This window comes from Odocoileus virginianus, chromosome 33 (genome assembly GCF_023699985.2).
Source record: "Odocoileus virginianus isolate 20LAN1187 ecotype Illinois chromosome 33, Ovbor_1.2, whole genome shotgun sequence".
NCBI classification, from domain to species: Eukaryota; Metazoa; Chordata; class Mammalia; order Artiodactyla; family Cervidae; genus Odocoileus; species Odocoileus virginianus.
The window spans coordinates 13,935,369-13,956,080 of record NC_069706.1 but is presented as its reverse complement, the minus strand read 5'-3'; the positions used below and the strand labels follow the sequence as shown (position 1 = coordinate 13,956,080).

The window sequence follows — 20,712 nt, the reverse complement described above, 5'->3', positions numbered from 1 at the left end:
ACGTGGTCCAGAGGTGTCTCTGAGGAGGGGGCCTGAGATCTGCGCCTCTCAAGTGGGATGATGGGGAAGGGAAGTGGAGAGTGGTCCTGGTGTGGAATCAGCAGGAGGAAAGGCCCTGGGATGGGGAGAGGTGTGACTGGTGTTAGAAGAACAGCACAAAAGGCAATGTGGCTGGAGAGAGCGTTTGAGGCAAAGATTAGGGGGAGATGAGGTTGGGGGGCTGGGGGCAGGGCTGGAGCAGACAGGGCGAGTGGGCCCTGGTAAGGAGCTCGGTGTGGTTCCCAGTGTGATGGGAAATCAGTGGAGGGAGCCCTCTCTGAATGGAAGTCCGCGGGCCTGGGTCCTGCTGGGTGTCCTTGGGAGGGCTATGCGCCCTCTCTGGTCCTGTCTCCCTACTGCTTCAAGAAGGATTGGGCACGCTGATGTCTGAAGGCTCATTTCTAGTCCACATACCCCAGTTTGACTAAAGGGAAAGAGGGGTCCTTGTGGCTACAGTCTAACTCTGCCGCCTTGTCTGCCCCGGATCCCACCTCCCAGCCCCTGCCTCACCTCGGGGTGGTCTTGCTGAAGCTGCCCTGGGGGGTCTTCTCGTACCAGGTGACCCAGACGCTGCAGTGGGCCGTTCGCAGCTGGACGGACCTGGAGAGCAGCATTGTGTCGGTGGAGCGGTTGAAGGACTACGCCCAGACGCCCAAGGAGGTGACGGGCGGGAGGCGGGCCGGGGGTGGCAGGTCCCGTCTGGGCTCCACAGCAGAGGACGGCGGACCCGGATCTGCCGCCGGCTTCAGGGCCCCCACCGCGGTAGACCGGACTCACAGCCACGGTGGCCGTCGTAGTTAAGAGGGAAGGGTCCGGAACGAGGTCAAATCCTGGTTCCTCCGCCTCCTAGCTTGGGCACAGCAGGGCGCTGTGAGTGACAGGGCACCGTGAGTAACAGCATGATAGTAACATGATGGTCGGAGGCGTCCCTGGTGGTTCAGATGGTAAAGAATCTGCCTGCAGTGTGCGTGAGACCTGGGTTTGATCCCTGGGTTGGGAAGATGCCCTGGAGAAGGAAACGGCAACCCACTCCAGTATTCTTGCCTGGAGAATTCCATGGACAGAGGAGCTTGGCAGGCTACAGTCCATGGGGTTGGTTTTACTGAAACATAATGGCAGCATTGTAGGAACAGAACAGAAACAGCAGCAGCCTAATAGTTCTGGGTGTACTAGGAGATCATCCCACAATAAAGGACTTCATACCGGGTCCAACACACCATAAATACTCGACACATGTCCACTGCTCCCCATTTCATGGATGGGAAAGTCAAGGCTCAAGAGAGTGGAGTGACCTGTTCAAGGTCACGGGAATCGTGTATGGCAGCACTGGTCTCCACACTGCACAGAGTTGCCCTTTTCATTAAGAAAAAAGGAGGGTATCTACCTCTATTAGTGAAAGAATATTATTTGATAGTTAATACTGGCTAATAATTTAAAGAGTAGCCAACACCATTATAATTTTCACAATATTCAGTATTATTTGTTTTTAGCCATGCTATATTCCATGACCTGTAAGAACCCTATAGAATAGCAATAAATATGCCCATTTTATGGGGCTTCCCAGGTGGCACTGCTGGGTAAAGAATCCCCTGGCACTGCAGGAGACGTGATTGACCTGGGTTCGATCCCTAGGTCAGGATGCTCCCCTGAAGGAGGGCATGGCAGCCCACTCTCGTATTCTTGCCTGGAGAATCCCACGGACACAGCAGCCTGGTGGGCTATCGTCTATGGGGTCGCAGAGAGTCAGATGTGACTAAACTGACTTCACCTGCATGCCCATTTTACAGAAGAGGAAACTGAGGATCAGAGAGGTAGGCCATTTCATGAGAAGCCTGGAGAAAGGCTCCCCTGACCCAGTGTCCCCTCCTGCCTCAGGCTCCCTGGAAGCCGCTTTCCTGTGCAGCCCACCCCCCATGGCCTCGTAGGGGGCAGATTGAGTTCCGGGATTTTGGGCTGAGATACCGACCCGAGCTCCCGCTGGCCGTGCGGGGCGTGTCCTTCAAGATCCATGCAGGAGAGAAGGTCAGTGGCTCACCTACCACTTCCTCCTCGTGGTGGCCAGGCTGGGCATCACCCCTGAGTACCAGCTCCCTCCTTCTCTCCCCACCTCGGGTCCCCAGTCTCTAGACCCACCACTCCCTCAATGGAACTAACCATCTTCCCCAGAACAGCTTCTGTCTTGGTGAAACCACTCACCTTTTTGATGTCTAGATAAGGAAGCCTTTCCCCAACTTCTTTCTTTTTCCTGTCATTAGTTGAACACCTACTATGTGCTGGGTGCTGTGCTGAATGTCCCACACATTATCCAGTTTGCATGGGCTCAGTTTCTGGCTTTGCTATGGCTGACCTTTGGCAAGTCACTGCATGCTTTGGCCTCAGTTTTCTCTTCTGTAATAATGGGAATAATAATGTCAACTCATAGAGCTGTTGAGAAATTTAACTGGGTTAATACATAGAAACTGAATGGAACAGTGCCTACCTGCCACAAAACAAGTGCTATAAAAGTGTTCACCAACTCTTTTTTATTCATGATTATTTGCATTTTTACTCCAACATCAAGCCTAGCATCATTCCATTTACAGATGCCTAGTCAGGCTGCTTCACTGAACCCCTGAATCCTTCTCTACCCTCCCCACACAGTGGCATTCCTCTCTGCCCTCCCCCTGACTGCTCCCGGCCGCCCCCCCCCCAACCTCCTGTTTCACAACCTCCAACCTCTTTTCCTATGATCTTGATTTGAGCACGTCATTTCCCTGCTCCAGACCTTCCTCCCTCCTCGTGTCCTTCCAGTAAAACCCAAACTCCTGAGCTTGGCATTCAAGGCCCTACCCAGCTTCCCACTTCACTCATTGTCCTACAAGGGATTAGGCAACATTTGTGGAGCAGCGGCCTCTAGGCCAGATGCGTACATGGTGGTGCCCTCGGACAGGTTACAGCCTAGTTAGTACTTGGTATCATGCAGCTGGAATCTTCTCCCTCCCTGAACTCCTGCTTATCCTTCAAGATTTCACTCAAGTATCCCCTCCTCCATGAAGCCTTCTCTGATCAACCTCCATCCCAGGCAATATGAACAGCGGCTCCGTGCTTACCTCCATTGCTGCAGGGCCAGAGCTTGATTATAGAGAGGGCTTGTTCATCACACTGTGTTCAAATTAAGTTTACTCAAGGGCACTATTTTCAAGACCAGATGGTGAGCCCTTTGGAGCAGGGACTCCTTAATTTCTGTATTCCTGGTGCCTTAAAGAGTGCCCATCATACAGTGGGTGACACAGATGCTTCATTCATTTATTAAACAGTGTTGATCCCCCACAAAATGTCAAGGAAGGATGGGGGATGGATTAAAAGATGGGCTGGCAGATGGAAGGATGAAGGTTGGATGGCTGGGGTTGGGAGCTGGATGGAAGGAAGGAAGAGGCATGGATGGAAGGATGAATGGATGGATAGGATGGAGTGAAAGGAGAGACAGAAGGAAGGAGTATGCATTGAAGGATGGTGTGTGGAAGGAAGGATGGACAGATGAACAGATAAGAGTGTGGTTGGGAGGAAGGGTGAGGGAGGGGAAGGATAGGAGGAAGGGGGACTGATAGAAGGATGGGACAGAAATAGATGACATGGGATGGAAGGGAAGATGAGAATGATGGAGTGGTGTGGATGAAAGGATAGGAAAGGATGGAAGGATGAAGGAGCAGAAGGAAGGGTGGGGAAATGAATGAAGAGATGGAAGAGATATATCAGGATGAGGGAAAGAGAGAATAATGCACAGATGGTTGGATGGATTGATGAATGGGTATGTGGACAGGTGGGCAGATGGAAGGATGAATGGACAGACAGAAGGATGGATGCACAAAGGATGATGGATAGATGGATGGATCTTGGGTGCAGGGTAAACATCTAGCAGAGGCATGCCCAGGAACCCTCTGTGGCCTGCCTTCTGGCCAGGCCTGGTTGGAACAGGCCACACCATCCCATCCCCTGGCAGGTGGGCATCGTTGGCAGGACAGGGGCTGGAAAGTCCTCCCTGGCCGGGGGCCTGCTGCGGCTCGTGGAGGCGGCAGAGGGCGGGATCTGGATCGACGGGGTCCCCATCGCCCAAGTGGGGCTGCACACACTGCGGTCCAGGATCACCATCATCCCCCAGGTGAGGCCTGGGGAGGGGCGGGCAGAGATGGGAGGTGTGGCTGGGCCCAGCTCTGACCCGCCGTCCCTCCTGGCCAGGACCCCATCTTGTTCCCTGGCTCCCTGCGAATGAACCTCGACATGCTCCACGAGCACACGGATGAAGCCATCTGGGAAGTCTTGGAGATGGTGCAGCTCAGAGCCGCGGTGGCCAGCCTGCCCGGCCAGCTGCAGTTCGAGTGTGCCGACCAAGGCAACAACCTGAGGTACGGTCGCCCCAGCCAGCCAAAAGCTCTGTGAGGTGCTGGGGGAGACGCAGGTGTGGCCAGTGTCCCCCCCGCCAGGGTGATATGCCCTGGAAGTCACCTCCATGGGATTATCATATAGGATTATCAGCCCTGTTCTGTTTGTAACCACAGGACAAATCCCACCCCTCATAAGCAATTCCTACTCCAACACAATCTCTGAGTATCAAGTTTCTTTTTCCTAAATTTGTTTCTAAATTTCTTTGGTGACAAAAGCCAACCTCCACTGACACAAGGCAGCTTATGTATGTATTTTTCTCACTCAGCATTTATTTTGCTACAAAAATAGTGTTTGATATTGGACGCTAACGCCATGCTCACTGGGGTTGTTAAGTAACATATGATGTATGCCTTTAAAAGCTTTAAGAAACTGTAGTAAAATACATATAACATACAATTTACCATCTTAACCACGTTTTAGTGTTCAGTTCTGTAGTGTTAAGTACATTTACATCATTGTGCCTCCAGAACTTTTTCATTTTGTGAAATGGAAACTCTAGCCATTAAAAGGCAATTCTCTATTCTTCCCTCCCTCCAGCCCCCTTTAACTTTGTTTCACTGGGTTTGACAATTCTTGGTACTTCATTTAAGTATATTGGGTCAGTTCTTCTCCCTCGGTTCTTGTCTTGTCATAGCAAAGGATTGAAATGACAGACTAGGACAGCTCAAGTAGGCAGGATTTATTAAGCAAGCAGTACTCTCTCGAGGCATGAGAGCAGACCAGCCGCCACAGGAATGGTCTTGGCTCAGCTTTCCTTTTTCTCTCTCTTTGGTGGTTCCTGGGGCTTGATTGGTTGCACCCCATGCAAATGAGTCGTGAGCCCAAAACCAATCAGGGGAGGGGTTGTGTCTTCCTCTGGGCTCCAATTTCTTATGCAAATGAAGCATAAGCCGAGACCAATCAGAGCAGGAGATGAGAGGAGGACGTTGTGCAAATGTAAATGAAGCATGAACTTGGCAGGTCCAGTCAGGGAAAGAAGTGTATGTCCTCCCGTTGTCTTTTTGGACCACCATTTGGGGCCCTGTATCCCTACCTGGGGCCCTGTATCCCTACCTAGCAAGTAGAATATTCTAGAACTTGTCTTCCTGTGACTAGCTTATCACACATAGTATAATGTCCTCCAGGTTCATCCATGATGTAACAAGGGCCAGGTTTCCTCCTTTTTTTAAGGCTGAATCATATTCTGTTGTATGGATAGATCACATTTTTATTATCCATTTATCCATTGATGGATGCTTGGGTTGTTTCTACATTGTGGTGACTGTCAATAACAGATGTACAGGTGTGTGCCTTTTTAAAAATCAAGACATTCTAGATTCTTCAACCCGTCTGACCCAGAAGGTGTTAGGGTAAGGGCCCATGGGTGGTAATGGTAGGAGGAGGGACAGAAGAGCTTGGTGGTCAAGAGCATAAACATAAGTGGAGGACCTTGGGCAAGTTATTTAATCCCCTGTGTTTCCGTTTCCTCATCTGCAAAATGGGAATAAAAATTAAAACCTGCCTACCCGTGCAAGGATTGAACAATACATGTAAAGTTGTTGACACAGTGCCTGTTGTGTAAGAAATACTCATTTCACTATTCATTTTTAATACTCAAAGCTACAGTCTCACTAATTCCATTTCACAGAGGTGGAATCTGGGGCTTCAGACTTACCAACTTGCCTGGCTCATAAGTGGTGCATCTGGAGCAAGGTCCAGGCACCTGACACCCACCAGGCCACAGTCAGTCCAGGTTCCCTAAAGGGTTTACTTGGAGCAGAAGCTGAAGATGGCAGGAAACAGCCCCCAAACACCCTTCAGCCTCCAGGCTCTGGGAGCTCAGTGACTGTGTGTCCTTGACCCTCAACTTCCTCATCTGTAATTGGGGTAAAAGGAGGACTTACTCTGTGATGATCACGGCTTTTACATGACTTAGCTTGTCCTTACAACCTAGTGAGGAAGGATTCTGTAACCTAACACCCACCTTTGTGGTCTCCATGAGATGAGTCAGTATCCAGTGGCACACAGTGAAGACCACAGAATAGAGATAGAAATAGCCATTTCACAGATGGGGAGACTGAGGCACAGAGGCTTTGTATGACTTGCCTAATGTCACTCTGCTCAAAAATGGCAGGATGAGGATTCCTATAGACAGGGGACCCACAAGTAGGGACACGCCTCCCTCGCTCCTGTGGCTGCCGTAGGGAGTGGAGACACATTTGTGGGCACGCCCTGCGGGTCAGTCCTAAGGTGCAGACATTTGGCCTGACTGTCCCACTCCTTCCCAGCGTGGGCCAGAAGCAGCTCCTGTGTTTGGCACGTGCCCTTCTCCGGAAAACCCAGATCCTCATTCTGGACGAGGCCACGGCTGCTGTGGACCCAGGGACAGAGCGCCAGATGCAGGCCGCCCTGGGGAGCTGGTTTGCGCAGTGCACAGTACTGCTCATTGCCCACCGCTTGCGCTCCGTGCTGGACTGTGCCAGGTAAGCCCCGCACCACCCCACTCCATGTAGCTGGCACTCCTGCAAGCAGAGGAAGGCATCAGTTTGGAGCCAGAAGGGCTCTGGAATACATTATCAAGTGCCCATTGTAGAGATGGCTAGACTGATGCCCACAATGGAAGGATGAGCCTGAGGACACATGTCCAGCAGATGCTTCCAACTGGGTCATCAGGGTTAAGAAGCTGCATGGAAGGCCACACTCTCTCGGAGGTGACATGCTGGGCCTTCAGAGCAACTGAGTCCGTGGGCTGGAGTCTAAGGAGCTGCCTGTCTCTCTCTCCCCTGCAGGGTTCTGGTCATGGACGAGGGGCAGGTGGCAGAGAGTGGCAGCCCGGCCCAGCTGCTGGCCCAGAAGGGCCTGTTTTACAGGCTGGCGCAGGAGTCAGGCCTGGTCTGAGCGTGGCCCCTCCATCTTCCTCTGGCCCCATCTACCCGGAGATTCTGCCAAGCCCTGGAGACGTGCTGACCTGGGGTCATCACTGGCCCCCGTGGAATTGAGTCTAGATGCCTTTCTACTCTCTGGGAGCAGAAAGTGCCATATCATCCCAGAGCCAGGAGGACACAGCCACCGCATAGGTCAGCCTGATCAGGGCCTATCCAACCTCTTCTATCCCAGAACCAAAGTCAACAGCAGCTCTCTGCCCTGGCTGCCCCCTAGACTCAACTCGGGACCCGCAAACCTGTCTGTGCCCAGGCTCCACCACAGACCAATGAAATCAGAATCCCTAGGACTAGAGAAATTGTGTGTGTGCCTTTTATAGAGTACCCCTTCTATTTTGAGATGATTACAGATTGACAAGCAGTTAAAAAAAAAAAAATAGTCCAGAGAGCTCCTGTATACCCCTTCCCCACTAATACCAACATCTTTCCATTTTAAGTATAGCTGATTGACAATGTTGTGATAATTACTACTGTATAGCAAAGTGATTATAGATATATATTATTTTAAAATATTATTTTCCATTATGATTGTAGGATATTAAATATAGTTTCCCTGTGCTATATATACATCATAAAATAGTCATAAAATACGACTATTTTAACAATTCTTCCAGTTCAAGAGCACGGAGTATCTATTTCTTTGAACCATCTTTGTTGTTAGTCAGTCACTCAGTCGTATCAGACTCTGCAACCCCAAGCAGCACGCCAGGCTTCTCTGTCCTTCACTATGTCCCAGAGTTTGCTCAAATTCATGTCCATTGAGTCAGTGATGCTTTCTAACCATCTCATCTTCTGCTGCCACCTTCTCCTTTTGCCTTCAATCTTTCCCAACATCAGGGTCTTTTCTAAAGAGTTGGCTCTTCGAATCAGGTGGCCAAAGTGTTGGAGCTTCAGCATCAGTCCTTCCAATGAATATTCAGAGTTGATTTCCAATTAGGATTGACTGGTTTGATCTCCTTGCAGTCCAAGGGACTTTCAGGAGTCTTCTCCAGCACCACAAATTCCCTTTATTAATATCTTAAGAGTTCTCAGCAATATGTCTTTTACCTCCTTGGTGAGGTTTACTCCTAAGTATTTTATTTTGGGGGTTGCAATTTTGAAATTTTTCTTTTACATTCCCTGACATTTCATTGTTGGTATAAAGAAATGCAACAGATTTCTATATGTTAATCTTGTATCCTGCTATCTTGATGAATTTATCAGTTCTAGGTTTTGTGTGGAGTCTTTAGGGTTTTCTATGTACAGTAGCATATCATCTGCATATAATGACAATTTTACCTCTTCCCTTCCAATTTGGATTCATTTATTTTTCTTGTCTGATTGCTGTGAACAGGACTCCCAGTACTATCTTGAACAGAAGAGGTAAGAGTGGGCATCCTTGTCTTATTCTAGACTTTAGCAGAAAGGCTTTCAAAGCATTCTGTCAGCTGTGGGTTTGTCATAAATGACTTTTATTATCTTGATATGTTCCCTCAGTACCCACTTTGCTAAGTTTTTCTCATGAATGGCATTTTGTCAGATACTTTTTATGCATCTATTGAGGTGATTATGTGGTTTTTATCTTCTGTTTATGTGGTGTATCACATTGGTTATGTATGTTGAACCATCCTTGTGAACTTAGGATAAATCCCATTTGGTTGTGGTGTATGATCTTTTTATGTGTTGTTGGATTCAGTTTACTTATATTTTGTTGAGAATTTTTGCATCTATATTCATCAAAGATATTGGCCCATAATTTTCTTTTTTGGTGGTGTCTTTGGTTTTGGTATCAGTGTGATGGTGGCTTCAAAGAATGCCTTTGAGTGTTCCCTCTTCTTCAGTTTTTTGGAAGAACTTGAGAAGGATAGGTATGGTATGTTAGATAGAATTCACCTATGAAGCCAACAGTAATGTCTTAAAAGACAATAGATTAATATCACAACCAGGAAATTGACATTGGTACAACCCACAGATCCTGTTCAGATGCCCAGTTTTACTTGTACTCACTGTGTATGTGTTTACTTTCTATGCAATTGCATCACCCACACAACTTCCTGCATCTGCCACAGTTGGGATGCTGCCCGCTCCCATCTCCACATGGACCCGTCCACCACGCCCACCTCCCTCCCACCCCCATAATCACTGGTGTGGTGTCCAGCTCATGTGATTCCAATGTGTAGCCAGGACTGAGAGCCACCGCTCCATCCTCATCCTTGAGCTGCTGGGAGTATCTTGTCTGAACAGATGCACAAACCACAACCCACACAAGGGATGGGGCTCTCCAGGCACAAACCCAGCACGCAGTTCAGTTCCAAAACCGAGATGCGAGGAGCCAGGTCTCCTGGGCCTCACCCGGAGAAGTTGCTCAGGATTTGGAGCGTTTCATCCATTTGTTGATCAAAGACCAAGTTCTGCCCCAGCAGCAGCTGGAACACCCAGGGCATTTTTGGTAACTTCTGCCTGCCAGGTGCCAGGGGGGAGATGCTGTTGGAAGGCCTAGGTCAGGGACGTCCTGTGCCCCCCTGTGTAGCATAGTCAGCGATATCCCTGGCCTCCACCCACTCGAAGCCAGCAGCACCCTCTCCTCTAGTTGTGATGCAACAGTGACTGCCCGCTTAGTCACTGACCCCACCATCAACAATGCACCGATACTTGGGCACTGGCTGTGTTACTGCATCAGAGCAGCCTGTCGACACCCACCTACTTGCCAGGACACAGCCGGCCCTGTCGCCCCCAGCTCATGGGGTCCATCCTGACCTGAGATTTTCAGCCCAGAGTAATCTAAACCCAGCTGCTACCTCCCCTTTTTCAGGATGTGACCAGAAGTTAATGGGGTGGGCGTTGGCATCTCTTGCCTGCCCATCATGCCAGCCAAATGTCATTACTAGTGATTTTGCCCCATTCTGCAGATGAAGAAGCTGAGGCTCGGGGAGTCGACGTGACCTGGCAAGGCCCACCCAGCTGGGAAGCGGCAGAGTGGGCATCTGCCCCTGGGCCTAACGCCAAAGTCCACATCATCTCGGGCGGGTGTCCATCCAACTGCAAGATGCGGCGACATGCGGGAAGGGACCAGAAACAACGCTGCTTGTGTCTCTGCCTGGAGCTGAGCCACCTGCCACCCTGGGAGAGCCCCCATGGGCAGCAGCTGTGTGGTTGGCACCCTCCCTTGGGGTCGTTCCAGGGCTGTAAGAGCCTCCTTCATGGAGGGAAGTGTTTTGCCAGGAAGCAGAGACTGGGCCATGGAGCCAGCACCCTCGAAAGCCTGTTAATAATTAGGCTGCTGTCGGGCGCGCGCCATGGCTCCTTGGACACCAGCCCACCGGCCACCCGGGCCATTAATCCCCCTGCCGTGGGTCCTGCCAGCAGCGCCTGGCTGGCCGGAGGAGACAGTGAAGAGGCAGGAAAGCCACATACAGACCTTCCTTGGTCAGTGCCTCCCTCAGTAGGTCCTTTAACCTCACCCAAGTCCCACTGGTCACTGCCCACACACAGCCCAGCTCTAAATGCCTGTTGCCCAGTTAATCCTCACAACTGGAAAGGGAAGTTATGTCACCCTGCGCCTTCCTAGGATGCTTTGCTGAGGAAGGTGGCATCATGAGGCCCCTTTTACAGGTGAGCAAAACAGAGTGTAAGTAGAGATTTGAATCCAGGCAGGCTGGCTCCAGAGCCCATGACCGAAGTACTGTGCCACAGCACTCCTTATACATTTCCCTAACATCAGCTCACAGATAAGAGCTCAATTCCACTCCAGAAATCCCCCCCGAGGGAAACAGATCTTCTTCTTCTTGGGCCGAGATGAGAGACTGGTGCATTTGTGTTGGCTGTGCTTTCCCTGGCCCCACCACGGTACATACACAGCATATAGGAGGGGCCAACATATACCAACTGTATGACTGGATGGATGGATGAAGAGATGAATAGTTGGATGGATGGACAGAAGCATGAATGCACGAATGGCATCACGACATATGAAGGCATCCTAAGAGCTAGGCGTATGCTGGGTGCTTTACCCCAATCTGGGTAAAAAAAATTTTTCATCCTCAAAGCCACTTGGTCAGGTGGATACGAGGATCCCAGATGTACCAGTGAGGAGGCCATGACTCTGGAAGGCCCAGTTCTAGGGCCCCAGTGACCCCACTCTGGGCTCAGGCCTAGTCCAGTCCCAGCTCAGAGAATGCGGTCACTGAGCGCGTGCCCTGCGCCCTGCTCTAGAGGGGGGCGTTCAGCAAGGAACAGACAGATTGCAGCCCTGCTCGCATGGAGCTGCCACTGTCAAACAGGGAGGAGAGCAGGGGATGCCAACAGCTGGGGGAAGAGGGAGGGCCCTGAGGCTGGAGGAACAGCAGCGAGCTGAGCAGGCGGGTGAGCCGGGGGCTCCTCTCTGGCCCAGGTTCCCCTCCCAGGGGACAGCTATGCAAAGCGCCAAGCCCGGACCTGACACACAGCAGGCGCACAACCAACTTTGGTCCCCCTTCTCCTTCCACAGCACTGGGGCGCTCACCTGGAAGAGCAGGTGTGCAGGGCCCCCTCGTCCCCTTCTTCAGGGTTAATGCTGCACCTGCCCCTCTTCATGAAGCGGGTGAACTTTAAGCACAACATACCCACAGGCACACGAGGGTCCCATGACCATTTGGGATCTGGCCCGGGACTTTTAACACTGAGCATCAGGCTAAAATCAATCCCCCACCAGCCTCTCACACATGCTTCTCATTCTAAGGGTGACAACCTCATAGCTGCTTTTCCTTGAGCATCTCTACCCCCTGCCCCCCAGCCCCTCCGGCAAGGCAGCCTGGAGGGAGTGGGACACCGTCGTGCGGGGTGGGGGGAATGCATTCCACTGGAAGGCAGATTCTTGAGCAGAGGACCACCAGGGAAGCTCCCAAGGGAAATTCTTGCCACACGTGATGCTGGCTATGCCTGTGTCTTAGAACCCGAACTGGGCCATGCACATAACACCCACATCAGTGCTCATCTTCAGAGCAAGCCCAGGAGGCAGGTATGATCAGCCGCATTTTACAGATGAGGCAACTGAGGCACGAAGACTGAGTGCCTTGCCCAGGGTCACACAGCCTGCAGAGGATGAGGGCAGGACTCAAGTCCATCCACCGTGCCATGCTGAGTCCCAACCAAACCCCACCTGATTCTTAACCTTTAGGTTCCCAATTCCAAGAGCTCCCGCTAGAAACACCACACTTGCCAAGGAGTAAGGACAGCAGCAGACGAGAGAGTGCCCCGTCCTGAGTCCTGGAGAGAGAGCGGGAATCCTCGCTAGAAAGAAAATGCAACAGTCATTTAGAAAGAAAATATTTTTTTTTTACTGCAAATTATTTGCAAATGTTCACGTTTCCAGTGTAAGTCATTACAAAAAGATCCCCAAGAAACACTTGGTTTAGCTAATGTGAAAGAATGGTTTAACTTACAAAAAATAAATATATATTTCCACCTAAAAGGAGAAAGATGCTTCTCTGGTTTGAAGTCAGCAATGTAATTCAAATAGCGAGCATGAATAGCGACCTCTCTCTGCTTTTTGGGTCTCACTTTGGTCTCCAATTGAGGGACCTACAGGGCTAAGACAGACCCCAACCTCCAGAAGCTGGGCCAACCTGGTCATTCCCTGGGGTGCTGCTCCTCGGCCCAACGCTTCCTCCCAAGAAATTAAAGTCTTGAGACTGTTTATCTCCCTGGAGCAGTACTTTAAAAAAAAAAAAAAAGAAAAAATCACTGACACTTGTGAAAAGGTCTTTTTCTTGTCTCAGAAGAGACTCAGTAACCGTTAAGTTATCCACTGTGCTGGCCTTGACAGTGAACCAGTGGCCCCCGGTGAAAAACCGAAATCTAAGAACAAGGAGGGGACTCACGGGGGCTCTTTTCAGTACCAGCTGCTCCCACCCAGAGGGACTGGTGCTCTTGGCTTAGAACACTTCGTAACGATGAGCAGGTTTTCATTCTCGGGCACCTGGAGGTGTAAACCCATTCTAGCCATGGGTAAAAAGACAGAGGGAGGAAGGCAAAGACTGAGGTGGGTAAGGAGGTGAGCAGCCAAGAAGGGAAGCCAGCACTGAGAGGCCTCTCCCAGCCTGGACTTCCAGGCCCGGTCACCCCGAGTCCAGCCAGCAAGTTCCGTTGGAGGCAGGGCTGGGAGGCTGGTTCCCAGCATCTGAGCACCTGGTAGACCAGATGGCTGGTGAGAGGGCCATCAGTGGTCCTTGGGACACTGCCCAAGGGTGAGCACAAGCTTCATCAGGCCCCTCACCTCCAACTGCAGCCCTGGAGAGACAAGCATCTGGGGAGAGCCAGCCAAGGACGGAGAGGTGCCGGGGATGCCGGGGACCGGCGAGCATCTCCAAGGCGCGGAATCCACAGACTTCAGCTGGAAAGACCTGAGGCAGTTGGCTGGATTTGGTCACTAGCAGATTTTACACAACCGATTTCTCTGGAAGTCTGCTGGCCTGAATGTCCCCACAGAGCAGGGAGAACACGTGTGCCCTCCAAGGGGCGTGAGAACGTGTGTGCATCTGCGGGGGCTACAGAGCCAGGGGCATGTGTGCATCATTGCGGGGGGAGGGGCTGCATCCCAGCATCTCCCATTTCTTCATGGCCAGTTCCAGGCAAGGGCCAGAGGGCGGCTGCTCTGTGTGTGTTTTGGTTTGGGAGGAGGGGGCGGTTTTCATTTTTTTTTTATTTCAGTCTATGAGAAGCTTGGGTTCCCAAGGATGCTGACTTGTCCTTGACTGCTGGCAGGTCGGCCCTGCAGTTCTGACCAGCTGCACCCACTCCGGGCTCACACCAAGCCAGCATCTTTGGCCATGCTGTAGAAGACACCTCTCCGCTGCAGGAGGTCGGAGGGGGAGCCCCACTCCCGGACCTCCCCTTTGTCCAGGACGATCACCCTGCAAGGGAGGGACACAGACGTGAGGTGTGGGGTAGGGGCTGGCACCTTGTGCCCCAGGAGTCTACTTGGGCAAGCCCCTGCTTTGGGTCAGACCCCCAACACCCTCTACCAGGCCTGCTGCAGCAGCCATCCACCTGGCTGCCTGGCCTCGACCCCAGTTCTAGTCAACACCCTGTGAAGTAACCTTCAGCACTCTCTTATCGCCTTGTGTATTTCCCTCCCAGCACAATTTGCTTTTATTTGTTGCTGTATTTATTGTCTATCTCTGCACCCAGCCCCCAACTAACTAATCCATAAGGTCCCTTAGGCAGGCTCCTTGTGTGACAGCTCCCGGCTCGGTCCCCAGTGTCTGGAACGGAGCCAGGAATGTAGCAGACAATCCACACACATGTTAACTTTTGACTGAGAGATGGCAAAAATGCCTGGTACTAACCAGGCCAGAGACACACCAGGGCTGTCACTAGGCGTAAGGTCAGTGTTGCATGAATGAATGAATGAATGAGTGGGTGAACGGGGTGGGGTGGGGGGCGGTGGACCATAAGACCGGGAGGCCTTCTGGGCCAAGAGCATCACCTCGTGTAGTCCATGATGGTGTTGAGCCGGTGAGCGATGGTGAGGACGGTACAGTCATCAAACTGTGTCCGGATGGTGGACTGAATGAGATCATCCGTTTCCAGGTCCACGGCCGCCGTGGCCTCGTCCAACACCAGGATCTTCGTCTTTCTCAGCAGGGCCCGGGCCAGGCACACAAGCTGGCGCTGCCCGACGCTAGACCGGGAGAAAGACCAGGAAATGACTGTCAAACCCACCCCCGACGCTGAGCCCAGGCCCGAGCTGAGAGGAGGGAGAGGAGACCCTGTCTGCTGCTCAGACCAGGAGAGCACTTCCACCTCCCACATCTGAAGCCACATCAGCCACACTAATCGATCAGCACAGTCTACCTGCTGAGCTAGAAGCACTCTCAGATTCATTCTCCACACAGAGCTCAGAGGTGATAGCCAAGGTATCTGATCAGTTCAGGATAGCGAGTAGAACAATTAGCAAACTGGCCCCATATCCGTGCCTTCTGCAGGGCCTCTCTCAGTGGACCTGGGACTTGACCTTGTGCCAGCTTTGTCCACTGGGATGCTGGCAAACCTAGAGGCTTGGAACGGGGATGCACACCATGGTGTGCTCACGCCTGCACCTCTGCCATCACTGTGACATGCCTAGGCTCGTCTGCCAGGGAAGGAGGGACACATGGGGCAGAGACTAACAGCCCCAGTGGAGGCCAGCTAGAATATCCACCTGCGGCCAGTGGCCCCCACCCACGTGGGTGAGCCAAGACTAGCAGCCGCCTGGCTGGCCACCCCCGTGTGTGAGTGGCCACGGCTCTTGGTGAGCACACCTGAGGGTTGGTGCTTGGTTGTCATGGTGACGGATGCAGTGAGAGAGGCACAGGGTCCCTGCTGTGCCAGGCATCACCACTCTAGTTGCTGGATCCTGGGTGGAGCCTGGGGAAGGGCCAGGCAGCTAGGGCTGTGGGTAGGGGAAGGGAGGGCTCAGAGCAGTGCTGTTTACTGCCTGGGAGAGAATCCTTTCCAAAATTTAACAACTTCACTCTCCACCAAATGGACCTGGGGTGAGAAAGGAGCTGTTGGGATCATCCTGATTACACCTCTGGGTAAAAATGAGCCCAGCATGAAACCTGTTTTAGATACTGAAACTTGAGGCCCAAGAGGTTAGGAGACAAATGGCTCACGTGGCAGAGTTGGAACTCAAGCCCAGGTCTGAACCTGACACAAATAGACAAAACCTACCAACACCCCAACAGAGGTGATAAGGAGGCCCAAGCATCACGCTTGCCTACCTCAGGTTCTCCCCGCCTTCCGCACACTCGTGGTTCAGTTTATCGGGAAGGGCCGACACGAAGCCCTTCAGGTGAGCCAGCTCCAGGGACGTCCAGACCTCTTCATCCGAGTACTGGCTGAATGGGTCCAGGTTCATACGGAGGGAACCCGAAAACAAAACTGGGTCCTGTTTGGAGGGAAGACAGCAGATGGCGTGTGAGGCTCAAGGCACGGTTGGACATGGGTGGGGTAAATAGGTGGGATGTAGAAAGTTCTTGCCAGAACTGTTCAACATGGGGTTTTGGAGTTCCTTCGAATCACCACTTCTGAAGATGTCAAAGATGGGGGAAAAAAATCTGGAAAACTGAGTTAAGGGAAATAAAACGGATTTCTTTCTTGTTAGATTTCCTGGAGCATTCAGTACACAAATGTGTTGGGAACTTTATGGAAGCAAGAACCAGCACGCAGATTAGGGCAATTCCTAATTGCAAGGTACATGGATGCACCTCCGTCTCCTGCCTCCAAATAAGAATCTGAGAAGAAATTTAAGGCAACACAACACTAAAAGGCAAGATACTATGCAATCGCCACCTACAGGAATCAGTCTAGAAAATTCATCATTCTCACCTAGTTCTCGGGAGGTGAGAGATTCCTGTCCGGCAGAGAAGCCAGTGTCTTAACTTGATGCTGTGAGATGTTTAGGACCCTGCCTACTGGGTGGCAAGAGTGAAGGAATGAATGAGACCTACTTAACTCTCCGTTATTTATGTGCGAAGGGGAGATTCCATGAAAAAACATAGCATAATTTCAGTAAAAAGTCACAAAACCACAAAGTAGGAACAAGTGTCCACCTGTTCTGAAAACACACACGAGTCACTTTCAGTGTAACCCTGCACACCTGGGGGATGATGGTGATCTTGAAGCGGAGGTCGTGCAGGCCGATCTTGGCGATGTTGATGTCGTCAATAATGATCTCCCCCTCGGCTGACTCATTGATCCGAAACAAGCCCAGGGTCAGGGACGACTTTCCGGCTCCTGTCCGCCCCACGATGCCAACCTGTGGGGCAGGAAGGACCCAGGTGAAGTGGGAGTGCTGGTATCTGGGCTGACCTCTTGCCCCTCAGCATCCTTAAATACCAGCCACAGAGCAGTTCAGTCATCTGGTCGACCCACCCTCCTCCCACTATATCCACTCCCCTCAGCAGCTTCCAGAGACATTCCTTTAGGGGCTGTTTTGGGCAAAGGTCAAGAAAGACTTCCTTCTCTCTGCCAGCTCCTTTTAGAAATTAAAATTATAATCAGTGCCTTTAATAAGTTAGTTATTTGCAACTCAAGATAGTATTAAGTAACAGTCAAATGGTTTTTCAGTTCTATGATGGTGAGTTTCCCCCATCCTGAGGTGCTGGAATATCTCAAAAGGTTCAGGAAGATGCCCTTGTATCCCAGCTGAGTGAGCAAAGAGAGGTCACGGGTACGACCTGGCCTCCATTTATCCTCTGGAGGGAACTGGGCTCCCCACCTAATGGCTAAGGACTGACGTTCCAGGCAGAACGCTCCCCTTCTCATCTGGGCTCGGGAGAGGCAGGCTCCTCTGCCCTCGGACAGCAACTCACAGGGCAGCCTCATTATGGAACATAAGCCAGAAAGCCTCCATGAGAACACCGCCCACTCTGTTCTCCTGTTACAAGTTGGAGAAACTCTCTCATGGGAACGGAACATTCTGGGCCTCATGGTAGAGCGTTTAACAACTCCTGAATGTTCAGAGAAGAAAGAAACATTGGCCTCTGGCAAATGGCCAGAAAGACCCTTGGTCTGATTCCTCAGGAGGGTCTGAGGTCTCAGGGTAAGGACGTCCTCTAGGAGCAGCGATACCCTTGAGCCATCCATAGTAGTGAGGAGGGCATCTTTCTATTCTAGAGGCCTAGGGGCCAAGGGGGCACTTGAAAAGGGGAGGAAGGGATTGGTCAGTGAACTGGGAGGCTCATGTCTGATCTAGAAAGAGCCAGGCAGGGAGGATGGGCCTGGTGCTGCCAGAAGTTCTGATCTTTCAAGAAAAGCAGGAAATGGCTTTTTTTTTTTTAAACATAAAACATTCCAGATTTTTCAGTATTGGCAATTAAAACTGTTTCCAAAATGTATATCCTCTGGCTCCTGGGATACCATTCTGCAGCCCCGTTGGGACGCTCTGAGCAGATTTTACTGCCAAAGTCCCGCCCGCTCCACCCTGTGGTTTGGGGGCAGAGACGGCCTGGTGGCAATCTGTGCCTGACTGTGGACGGGCGGGGGTCCAGGGGCACCCACCTTCTCCCCGCCATCGATGGTGACGTTGATATGCTTCAGAACCAAGTCCAGGTCCTCTCGGTACCGCAGGCCATAGTCCCGGAACTCCACTCGGCCCACCTGGGGCCAGTCACTGGGCGGGGCCATATCCTGGATTTGCCAGGGAGCCTGCGATGACAGCGGGCAGTGGGTGGGTGTGAGGGGTCTGAAGCCCGTCTCACGTGCCCCAGGGCTCCACGTGAGCGGCCTCCACGACCCCTATGACCTCACGGCCCCCTCCTTCCCACTCACTGCCTCACTGCTCCCCGCACTGACTTCTGAACTGTTCCTTGAACACACCCACGTGTGCTGCTTCTGGGCCTTTGCACTTGCAGCTGCTTCTGCCTGGAACATTCTCTGCCAAGCTACCCCCTCGGCCTGCTTGACTGCTGTGGATCCCAAGTTAATGCAACCACCCTCCCGAGCCCTGGGCCCCTCTTCTCCCACATTCTCTGCATCCATTCTCTTTGAGAGCACTTAACACCTTCTGGCATTTTAAGCAAGTATTTGTTTATTCTGTCACCCACACCCACTGGAATAGACCCTCTATGAGAACAGGTTCTTTTTCCCAGAGCACGCAGTAGGTGCTCAATAAACATTCGTGGACTGAATCAATGAATGAGCGGCCTCCTCTAGACAGACGCAATGCTAAAGGGGAGATACTCTGATGGCTTCGAAGGCCTGGAGGGCGAGAGTAAAAGCGGCGGCCAACACTTGAAGGTCACTCTATCACATGACCTCCTTTAACCCTCACTACAATCCCAAGAGCGGCATCCTTTCCCATCCCCAGCTTACACACGAGGAAACTGAAACACAGACAGTGAAAGCAACTTGCCTGCAGTCACACAGCCCCTATTTCTGAAAAGCTACTTTGTTCACTTCACATTTCCTGAGGTCTACTCCTGGATATGCTCTGGGCTAGGCTCCGGGCTCTCTTCAGGGAAGAGAGGAATGGAGAGGACAATGAAAGAGAACTTCCATCCTTTCTCCCCCATAAACTTCTTACGTTAACTTTTTTACACCCCTCATATAAATAAGGAGACACTGCTATAAGAACACGGAGGGGACTGGAGAGAAATGGGTGGGACTTTTTACCTGTAAATATATATCATATGTAATATATACAAACACATAAGTAAACAGATATATTTTAATAGTGGTAAGACTCTGGGTGATCTTTCTCTTGTATTTTTCAAATATGCTCTTATTCTAAAACTATAAAGATAAATAATTAAAGGTAGTGAAAATAAGTACAGTATTTTTAAAAGTAAAAAACTGAATTTCACACTTTAAATGAGTGAACTGCATGGCATATGAATTATACCTCAAAAGCTGATAAAAATAAATAGATAAATCATGGCAGGGTGGGAACCTGCTGGTGTAATGTGCTCTTATTTCCACAGGGGGCACTCACACCATTCTGAAGAAGGCTCCCTGATGAGGTGGGTCCTGGTTCACCAAACTAAAGGACTTGGCACACGTCACTTCAGTAAATCCCCAAGTCAGAGTCTAACCAGGGTCACTTTAGTTTCATTCCCAAGGGGCGTTTTCTTGGAATGCAGTGATAGTCACTCAGTCGTGTCCAACTCTTTATGATTCGTGGACTGTAGCCCACCAGGCTCCTTTGTCCATGGGATCCTCCAAGCAAGAACACTGGAGTGGGTTGCCATGCCTTTATCCAAGGGATTTTCCCAACCGGGGATCAAACCCCAGTCTCCTGCATTGCAGGCAGATTCTTTACCGTTTGAGCTACAGGGAAGCAAGCCCATGTGATCTTAGGCAACTAACTAATCCTCTCTGTGTCTGTTTCCTCACCTGCAAAATGGGGGTGATAGTAGAAGGTGAGTTACAAGGTTGTGAAAGGATAAATGGATTATTCTACACAGAGTGTCTAGTACAGGGCCTGACACCGCACAAGGGCACAATGTGTGTGTCCCTATTATTATTGGTGGTGGTGGGGACGGAGGTATCTCTAGGCATTACTGCTATTGCCATTAACACTACTCCTGCTATTCAGAGATGGTGCGCAGACAGAATAAGGCAGTTATTCGGGTCAATGTGACACCAAAGCCTTGGGTCCTCCTCCCAGCTGCCCCGCTGACCATGAATGTGACCTCAGACCAGCCATCGTCCCTCACTACATGCCCCTTTCCTCCATCCATAAAATGAGCACTTGGGTTAAATAACTGCAGGGTTTCCCAAACTTCGGTAAACTCCTTACCAATAATAGCATAATTTTTGCAATATCCATATACTGATTCTCCTGTTACTGATATCTGATATTTTCAAACGACTCACTTGTACTTAACGT

General features: G+C 51.1%; 2 protein-coding genes across 6 annotated transcripts in view; one reads left to right on the top strand and one right to left on the bottom strand.

The window, feature by feature from the left end:
• Positions 1 to 16,484, top strand: part of ABCC6 (ATP binding cassette subfamily C member 6) — an 81,617-nt gene extending 65,133 nt beyond the window's left edge. For 3 of the 4 annotated variants that reach the window (XM_070460910.1, XM_070460907.1, XM_070460909.1), the window contains 6 exons: positions 598 to 699; positions 1,915 to 2,061; positions 4,019 to 4,177; positions 4,255 to 4,421; positions 6,729 to 6,923; positions 7,230 to 9,117. In XM_070460910.1, coding sequence (XP_070317011.1) covers positions 598 to 699; positions 1,915 to 2,061; positions 4,019 to 4,177; positions 4,255 to 4,421; positions 6,729 to 6,923; positions 7,230 to 7,338 — 879 coding nt within the window. In that variant the 3' untranslated portion in view covers positions 7,339 to 9,117. Of the gene's footprint in view, positions 1 to 597; positions 700 to 1,914; positions 2,062 to 4,018; positions 4,178 to 4,254; positions 4,422 to 6,728; positions 6,924 to 7,229; positions 9,118 to 10,270 lie in introns of those variants that run through there. The other variant, XM_070460908.1, reaches the window with a different exon arrangement.
• ABCC1 (ATP binding cassette subfamily C member 1 (ABCC1 blood group)) overlaps positions 12,653 to 20,712 on the bottom strand; it is a 145,156-nt gene continuing 137,096 nt past the window's right edge. For both annotated transcript variants that reach the window (XM_070460911.1, XM_070460913.1), the window contains 5 exons: positions 18,384 to 18,530; positions 16,981 to 17,139; positions 16,103 to 16,269; positions 14,827 to 15,021; positions 12,653 to 14,251 (listed from right to left, as the gene is read on the bottom strand). In XM_070460911.1, the coding sequence (XP_070317012.1) occupies positions 14,143 to 14,251; positions 14,827 to 15,021; positions 16,103 to 16,269; positions 16,981 to 17,139; positions 18,384 to 18,530 (777 nt within the window). In that variant the 3' untranslated portion in view covers positions 12,653 to 14,142. The remainder of the gene's footprint in view (positions 14,252 to 14,826; positions 15,022 to 16,102; positions 16,270 to 16,980; positions 17,140 to 18,383; positions 18,531 to 20,712) is intronic.